Genomic DNA, 9439 nt, shown 5'->3' on the forward strand with positions numbered 1-9439 from the left:
GGGGACACGCAGTTGATCAGTGGCAGAGCCAAGCACCTACCCCAGGTCTCCTGAATCCCAGCCTGGTGCATTACCCGCACCCCGTGCAGGCCTCTCCCACCCCACAGAGCACCCCAAGGGAGGTGCCTATGCCCATGGTGTGGAGGCAATACTGGGGCGGGGCGGGGCGGGGCGGGGAGTGCCCTACCTGGAAGCCCTGCGGCGTGGCTGGGTGCTCCGGGGGGACTTTGTCGAGTCCTGAAAGGAGGCAAAGAAGTTACCCCCTGGGCACCCACCTGCCCCCACCAGCTCAGCCCTCGGCCATCACCACACCCCAGGGTCCCAACCCGACCCCTCCAGACATGGCCTGGTCTGACCTGGTCCTGACACCACCCCCCACACACTGAGCGCCCCCGGCCCTGCTGCTGCCGGGGGGGTGGGCTCTGGAGAGAGCCCAGGCCCAAGCTGTGCCCCGCTGCAGAGGGAAGGGAAACCCCCCCGGCTGGGCCAGGCTGTGCAGAGGCAAATCCCTGCCTGCCCCCCAAGGCAGCATGAGCAGGGGGGTCAAGAGCCTGTAGCCAGGACCCTGAGGGCCTGAGTCCCAGCAGGAGCACCTAGTGCCTCTGGAGGGGGCTTGAAAACCCCCTGACGCACAGAGCTGAACTAAAGCTGAAACCCTAGCTGCTGCTGGTGATGGGTCCTGAGAAAGCTAAGGGGTCCCCAAAGCTGCGGATTGAGAGAGAGACCAGGAGCAGGCAGCACAGAGCAGCAGGGCCCTGAGAGGCCGCTGAAAAGGAGAGAGGTGGGTTCACTCCTCTGGAGTGAAGAACAATTGGTCCTTCAATCCACTGGGGTGACAGGGAACTGCGTGGTATATACAAGAAATTATGGTAGCAGCCTGCAATGCGGTCCAGGCCCCCCCACTGCCCCACCAAGGCTGCAGCCGTGTCCGTTCCCCCACCCCACCACCAGCTCCCAGCCGCTCTGGGCGTGTGCCAGCCCTGACCAGGCGTGTGCTGCAAGCTGCACATGTCAGGAAGGGGAAGCAGCTGCCCCTCCTGATGCTTCCCCAGGAAACATGCAGGGGTCACCTGCATCTCGAGCTCGCCAGGGACCCCCGCCCCCAACCTCAGGCAAGGCTGCCCCGGGCCAGGTCTCTGGCAGGGGGTGCTGCCAGGCTAGGGAAGCCCCCACCCCAGATCTGGGGGACCCCCCCCCCCCGTCAGCCATGGATCCAAGCCAGATCACAAGGCTCAAATGGGACCCAGGCATCCGGCCGCCTGCGTGCACCCCATGCTGAGGGGGCGAAGGGCCATGCCCAAGGCTGCTCCGGCAGTCAGTGGCGGAGGGGAGACCCCCACCAGCACACACTCACCTTGGAGAAGCTGAAGCTCCTGCTAAACCACCTCCAAGCCATAGCTGCTCTGTTCCCTCAGCCCCCCAATACCCCTGGGGCAGGACCCCGCCAGCACCCAAGCTCCCGCACCCGCCTCAGCTGGCGCGTGGCAGGCGGCGGGCGGACGTTTCTCCCTTCCCCGAGCCCGCCCGCAGGGAAGTCAGGCAGGCATCAGCTGACGGGACCTTGTCACGGAGCCGCTCACGGGGCAGGAAGGGGCACAAAAGGACTTTCACGGACCCAGCCCTGCCCCCCGGGTCTAGGGAAACTGAGGCAGGCCCCAAGCAACCTCCCTGCAGGGCCTCAGAGCATCCTCCACATGCTGGAGAGGGCAGGACTGGACCCAGGCTGCCAGGCTGGGGAGGTCACACAGGCAGAGAATCAGGGCCAACCCCCCCCAACCAGTCTGGCCGTCCACCATGCCCATGCCAATGCCGGGACTCATCCCCACAGGGCCCTGGCGGGAGGCTCTTGCCCCTCACCCATGATGTCTTGTGGGGGGGCGGGGAACAGGCAGGGACCCCACCCCCGACACAACCCCCATACTCACCAGGGCATCTACATGCTTGGGGGTGCTGTCCCCGTTCGCCGACTGCAGGGAGACGGAGAGGAGAGGGGTAAAGCTCTGGGCTGGATGTGACCCTTCCCCTGCACCCCCCAGCACCCCGAGACCCCCCAGCTCTGCAGGGACTGGCTCCAGGGAGCAGAGATTACCCCACTCCCCCGCCATCCCAGTCCAGCTCCAGCTGTAGAGACTAACAACCCACTGGTGCTCATCTGCATATATGCAAATGAGCAGGACTATTTTCCTCCAGTACAAACAGGGGCTGTAATGACCCCATTAATGACCCCGTAGCGCAGAGGTTTTGGCTGCGCAGGGAGTTGACAGGCAGCTAATGAGGACAATAATGAGGTTGTTAATATGCAAGGAGGGGTCTTGATTACGGGGGTGCACACACATGCACACACGTGTGCACATGCACACACACACGTGTGCACATGTACACACACACACACACACACACAGAGGGAGGGCTCTCGGCAGGCGGGATCGTGGGAACCCTCCCAGCGCGGTGCTGGCCGTGTGCCACGGTGCTCAGTGCCAGGCCGGGGCCGCGCCCAGGGCTGTTTGCTGGGAACACAAACACACACAGCACCGCAACACACACAGGGGGACGCAGGGTGCCCTGCCACACACACACAGCACCGTGGCATGGGTGCATGGTTTGCACAACATGCACACACCCAGCACCAAGAGCACCACAACACACACCCTGCCACACACACATACAGCACCGCAACATGTATACACAGCTCACCACAATGTACACAAACCCAGCACCACAGAGACACAGAGCACCACAACACACACATAGGGTCTGAGAGGCACCACAACGCACCCTGCCACACACGCACAGCACCGCAGCGTATATACACAGCCCACCACAACATGAACACACCCAACACCGCGGATACAGAGCACCACAACGCATGCCCCACCACACACACAGCACTGCAACATGTATACACAGCCTCCCACAACACACACACCCAGCACGGCAGACACCCAGCACCACAGCGCACACATACAGCACCGCAACATGAGTGTGGCAGAACATGTGTCGTGGTGCTCTGAGTCTGTGCGGTGCTGGGTGTGCGTATGTTGTGATGGGCTGTGTGTACATGTTACGGTGTTGCGTGTAGGGGTGGGGGGGCATGTGTTGTGTTGTGTGTATACACAGCCCACCACAACATACACAAACTCAGCACTGTGGAGACTCAGCACCACAACACACACCGCACCACGCGCACACACAGCATCACAACATGTATACACAGCCTACAACATACGTACACTCGGCACCACAAATACACAGAGCACCACATCACTCGCCCCGCCACACACACACACAACCCCAAACCATATACACCCAGCACCACGCATACACAGTGCCGCAACACACACCCCACCACACAGAGACATACACCCCCCACCACCCCAGGTACACAGAGCACCACATCACTCGCCCCGCCACACACACACACACAACCCCAAACCATATACACCCAGCACCACGCATACACAGTGCCGCAACACACACCCCACCACACAGAGACATACACCCCCCACCACCCCAGATACACAGAGCACCACAACATCCCCCACACCACACATACACCCCATCACACACACCCCCGCCACATATACACACACAGCCATAACACAGGCACCGCACATGCCCCCCGCTGCACACACGCACGCCACTGCAACCTGCACCCTGGCACGGTGCCCGCAGCCCCCAGACCCCTCGGTGGGACCCGGTGGCCCCCCACACCCAGCTGAGGACCACCCCGCCAACGGAGGGGCTCAGAGCCCATGTGGGCACGTGGTGGGTCCACGGCTCCTAGCTGCAGTGCCCATCACCCTGGCGTCTGGGCTCCAGAGCTTGAGATGCTGGGGGTGCAATACCCCCACGGGGCCCAATACCCCCCATGGCCCAGCCAGGCTGCACCCATGGCCCAGCCAGACTCACCACCCCCCCGGCGGCGCCCGTGCCAGCTGCAGTAACGGTCCCGTGGGGCGGCGGCAGCCTTTCAGGGGAGATAAGTGCCCATGGCGTGCCTGGCACCAACCCCGGGTCTGGGAGATTAGCAACCACTGGCTGTGGGTGGCTGGACAACTGATAGCAAACAGCCCCTCCGCTAGCGCCCTCCCCCAGCAGCCTTGGTCATGTCCCTTAGCCTCTCTAAAGGACATGACCGAGTGGAGGGAAGTGACACGCTCGTGCATACATGGAAGGGCACAGGCACTCAGAGCAGGGCAGAGGGGAGGCCTCCAACCTCATTGCCCAGGTGGGGAAACTGAGGTACAGGCAGCAAAGTGACCTGCCTGAGGCCTCACTAGCCATCAGAAGCGGAGCAGGAACCTGGACCCAGGACCCCCCTCCCTGCCTGGGCCATAGATAGGGGGACAACACCACCATGGGGGCAAGTGGGGGAGAAAGGAGAGATGCAAACAGACCCCCCCAGCCCTGTACCGTGGCCCTCATGCCGGGCCCAGGCTCACTTACCGGCTCATGGGTGACAGGCGGCGAGCAAGGCGTGGCAGCCTAGGAGCAAACACAGAGAGGGCTGGCGTTAGCAGTGCCAAGTCTGCCCTCGTCGGAGGCCCACCCCTCCCGTCGCCGCCCTGAGGGTCTCACCAGGGCGAAGGGGGGAAGAGGAGGAGTCTTCCTGACCCCCGGCTGCGAGGGGCCCAGGAGCACGCGGGTGCAGTTCGCGTCCCCGCCAGGCCCCAGGGGCAGGCAAGGACAGGCCCACAGACAGACAGCCCCAGGCCAGCGGGCACGCGAGCGTGGTCTGCCCCCAGCCACAGCTGGCCAAGGCCAAACAGCACTCGGAGACGCCCCACAAGGATGTCTCGGGCCCCCGGAGCCAGGGCCACGGCCAGGCCCCCAGGGCCGGGGGGGCCAAGACCTACCCCAGCTTCATTAGCTGCAGCTCGTTAGCTGACAGCTCCCCCCACCCCAGAGCCGGGACTTTCTCCCTGGGTTTTTTTAATGCACTTTTAATGGAGAAACGCGACCATATAAGGCGGCTCAGCCTCCCCGCAGGGCTGGCGCGGGGCCACGGCGCGCCTGGAATGTGCCTCTCGCCGGCCGGAGGGGCTGGGACGCGGGTCCACGCGCCCGCCCCAGCCCCAGGGAGGGAGGCCCCAGCCGGGGGGCTGGGAGTCACGCTGCAGGGGGCTGAGACCGGACACAGCTCGGGACAGGAGGGGGCAGCTACTGTCTCAAGGTGTGGGGGGAAGGCATGACCCGTAGCGCCCCCTAGTGGGGGCTGGCAAGGGGCACTCCGTGAGGTCACCGCAGTGATGTCATCAGGGCTGGGTCATGACATCACAGCTTCCCCACGGAAGGAAACAGCCCGCAGTGGCCCCGGCCAGGATTTGAACCCAGGGCCTAAGGCAGGAGGGGACCCTGTGGGCTCTGCACCCCCCCCCACCCCAGACTGCCCCCACAGGTGGGTAGGAGCGGGGAGACCTGGGCATCCACCCCTTCCTCTGCCACAGGCTCACCAAGCGGCCTTAGGTGTGCCTCTTTGCCTCTGTTTGCCCCTTCTGTGAAATGGGCTGACAGCACTTCCCAGGGGCCAGGATGGCAACTGCATGGGAGCACAGAGTGAGAGGAGCCCTGGAGAGGCAGAGATGCCTCAGCTGGGGGGACAAGGGGGATCATCAATCCCACAGCCTTCCTCCCCAAGGGAGAACCAGTTGGGTGCAGCAGCTCCCTCGGGCCGGCTAAGAGACAGGACCAGAGATGCAAGGCAGGGCAGTAGCAGAGCCCCAAGCTGCTCTATCTCCGTCTGAACCCACCCAGCCAAACCCTGTCTGTGACCTCGGACCCACACGACACCGTCGCCCCTGACACAGCCGCAGGCATCGCCCCCGCCCCGCCCCCGGGACACAGGGGGACGTGGCCCAACGTCCTGCTGCTGCCAGGGGGGTTTGTGGGTGCTTGGGAGAGCCCAGGCCCAGGCCGTGCCCCCGCTGCAGAGGGTGGAAAACCTCCCCTGGCCAGACCAGGCTGAGCAGGGGGCAAATCCCTGCCTGCCCCCCCAAGGCACCGTGAGCGGGGGGCAAAAGTCTGCAGGCAGGAACCTGCAGGGTTTGGCTCGCACTGCCCAGCTCAACTCGTGACTTGGGGCTCAGTCATGTGCCCAGGCTGGGCTGGGCTCGGCCCTCTCAGGCAGGGACGACGTGCTCTCTCCCCATGCCTCAGTTTCCCTCCCCGGCCGCACCCATTGCACAAGTGCCATGCAACCCCCACCCTGCACCTTCAGGGACCCCAGCTGCGCCTGCAGGAGCCCGAATCCCTTTGCAAGGCAGCCGCCAGCCTGAAGCGGGCCCCGTGAGGCAGGGGGCACCGGGGCATGGGAGCTGGCACCGGACCCGGCTCCGGGGCAGCATGCAGAGGTCGCGGGCACACCGAGCGGACCGCCAGGGACCCCAGCTCGCAGCTCACGCGGCCAGCGCACGCGGAGCGCAGGAAGGAAGGAAGGAAGCTGACGGGCTGTGGCGTGAGTCGGAGGGGCCGGGAAAGGCCTGGGCGGCACCGGGACCCCCCCTCCCACCTTGGCCCAGAGCCCCCCTGCAGGGGCAGGAGAAGCCCCCCAGCCCAGGAGTCCGGGGCCTGCATTGCCTTCAGCGCCTGGAGGGGCGAGACCCTGCAGCCAGGGCCAAGGCCACCCTGGGCATCCGGACCCTAGAGCCAACTTGGAGGTCCCGCAACAGCCCCCACCCTGAGCCCGCAAGGGGCTGGCAGCAGGGGAGTCTGGGTCCGGATTAGGGGCCGCGATCGAGCCCTGGACGCCGAGAGGGGAGCGCGGAGACCTGCGTGGACTAGCCCATGCACAGGTACACACATGTGCACACACTACACACGGTGCACACATACGTACATGCATGTACATACATGCGCCGGCTAAGAGACAGGACTATGCGCATGCTGGTATATATATGCATACATGTGCATGCATGCGCACGTGCACACGCACACTAGTGTGTACTTGCATACACAAATTTGCATGCACATGTGCACACCAGCAGGTACGTGCACACCAGCAGGTACGTGCATGCACACACACAAACGCACACGTCTGCACACATTCACACACGTACATGCAGTTCCCTGGCAGATGGAAAGCGCATGCACGCATGTGTGCCCACACGTGCACTGGAGGTGACAGGACAGGAGCAGCTCCCTCGGCCCCACTCCATGCCAGCCCCCCGCCAGTCAGACGCCCCCAAGGACACGGGAGAGACCTTGCCCTGCCTGTGCTCCTTGCCAGCCCAGAGCCGGGTCCAGCACCGGTCACGCCAGCCTGGCCCCGGCCCCGCACCCACGGGAGGGCACCGTGCCCAGCGATGCCAGCCCAAGGCTGCCTGCTCTACACCAGAGGGAAGCAGGGAGGGAGGCGCTGCCGGGGCTGGGCCAAGCTGCCTGCAGGGCCTAAAAAGGCAGCGTTTCCCCGGCCCTGGCTCCGGCCCCAGCCCTCGCCCGGCCACTGGTTCGAGGCCAGGCCCCACGCCATTGTGCCAGGGCGCCCTCCTCCACACCCACAAGGGAGCAAGGGTTCGGGCAGAGCACGGCCTTCAAGGGGAGCCCTCAGCACCGCCTTGACATCGGCCTTGACGGAGCAGATGCTGCGGCCAAAGCAGGAAGTTCCACCTCCAGGAGGCGGGACTTCCTGAAGCGCCCCTTGGCCTGGGCCCCGGGACAGTCGAAGACGCCCCAGCCTGGAGCACCCTGGGCTGGGGACGTGCCAGCAACACCCAAACCTGACACAGGACAAGAGCATCGTCCCTGCCCAGCCGCCATCCCAGTTCTCCCAGTCCCGATGCGAAACCAGAGCCTTCGCCGGCCACCCGGTACCCCGGGAGGATGCTGCAGCCACATCCTGACCAGGCCGTGGGGTCCTGTCCCAAACCCGGGACCCCCACAACCACCACGTCCGCCAGCAGAGACCCTGGGGCGGGCACCCAGACCAGCCCAGGGACTCCCCATGGGCCCCGGGCAGCTCCCGCACGCGGGGCTGGGCCTGGAGCTGCCCCCGAGCCATGACTCAGTGCTGCCGCGTGGGGGTGACAACACCGTCCCCGGGGGTCCCCGCCCAACAGCGAGCAGCTGAGTCACGGGGGCCCCGATCCTTGACCAATGCCAGGGACAACGCCCGGTGCTGACGGGGGGAGCAGCTACGAGCGGGGTGGGGGACGTGGCTCTGGCTGCCTTTGCCTTTATTAGGAGACGCCGCCGGGGCCTCGAGTCTGGAGCCGCCCCCAGCCGGGGGCGGGGGGACGTCAACACCCGGGGCTGCAGCGCTGGAGCTGCCCAAGCCCCCTTCAGCCTCCCCACCCCAGCCACAGCTGCATGCACCCCCTTCGCCCCCCCCAGGAAATGGGGACAGAGCTGGGTGCCCTGCAGGTCCAGGCTGAGACCCTCCCAACTCATTGCATGCCCGGAGGCCGCTCCCTTGCCCTGGGGGGGCCACAGCTCCAGCTCCCCGTGCCTCCGGGGCTGCTTTCCTGCCTCTTCCTCCAGGAACAGGGCAGAAAACAGCTACACGGAGCTGGCCCTGGACCCCGGCCGGGCCTGGCCCTGCCCTTCCCTGCTCCTGGGGGGGCCCAGCAAGCAGCTCCTGGCACCAGGCACTCATTAACCCGGGTGAGCTATTGCTGCCCCCACCAAGCTGGGAGAGGCAGGCACCCCCCAGGTGGGGGGCATGGGCCCACGGCTTAACCCTTAGCTGGCCCTGGGCTTGGGGGGGACCAGACCCACCAATTGGATGATGTCAGGGAGGGGGTGGGAGCTGGAGGGGGGCAAAGGTCTGGGAAAAACACTGTGCTTCCGAGGGATTTCCGCTCCCCCAGCTCAGAGCAGCCCCTAGGGGCCGTGCACACGCGTGTGCGTGCGTGCATGCGTGCACATATGCGGCGCCTACTCCCCGGGGTGCACCGAGGCACCGGCAGGTGCAGAGATGCAGCCCCACTGCCTCCCCCCCACTCTCCCAGTGCCAGCTGCACCCGCTTGTGCCCCCCTCCCGGCCACTGGCAACGGGCTGCCCACCCTCCCCAGCCCAGACCCCAGGGTGAGGGGCACCCCGGAGGGACGCCCGCCTCACCAATGCCACGGACGATGCTGGCAGCAGGGCGGCCCCGAGCCCAGCCAGCCCACATCCAGGTACCGCCCAAGGGGTTTGGGCACCCTCCTGGCCAAACAGGCCTCTCCCTGCTGCTGACGCAGCCCCCCTGCCCCAGGACACTGCGCCCCGCCACCGCAGCCTCCAACCTGCTTCATGACACTGGCGAAGTCCATGGGGCTCTAGCGCCCGCAGCCGGGCAGCTCCATGCGACGAGGCCGGGGCGTGGGAGCGGCGGTGGCGGGAGCGTGAGGCGTGCGGTGGCCCGAGCCAGGCAGGACTGAGCCGGACGCGGGGGCTGGTCCTGTCTCCACCTCACTCCAGAGCCGCTCGGCTGCGCCGGGCTTTTTTTTTTTTTTTTTTTTT

The 9439-nt window shown here is 65.7% G+C and overlaps 1 protein-coding gene across 1 annotated transcript in view; it reads right to left on the minus strand.

Annotated features, from left to right (window-relative positions):
- Nucleotides 1-9403, minus strand: part of TNS1 (tensin 1) — a 57933-nt gene extending 48530 nt beyond the window's left edge. The window contains exons 1-4 of the mRNA XM_019522814.1: nt 9223-9403; nt 4447-4485; nt 1926-1967; nt 188-237 (exon numbers count right to left, since the gene is read on the minus strand). Of these exons, the coding sequence (XP_019378359.1) occupies nt 188-237; nt 1926-1967; nt 4447-4485; nt 9223-9249 (158 nt within the window). The 5' untranslated portion in view covers nt 9250-9403. The remainder of the gene's footprint in view (nt 1-187; nt 238-1925; nt 1968-4446; nt 4486-9222) is intronic.
- Between the last annotated feature and the right edge of the window lie 36 nt (nt 9404-9439).

This window comes from Gavialis gangeticus, unplaced genomic scaffold, assembly GCF_001723915.1.
Source record: "Gavialis gangeticus isolate Ggan-Ray unplaced genomic scaffold, GavGan_comp1, whole genome shotgun sequence".
Classification (NCBI taxonomy): domain Eukaryota; kingdom Metazoa; phylum Chordata; order Crocodylia; family Gavialidae; genus Gavialis; species Gavialis gangeticus.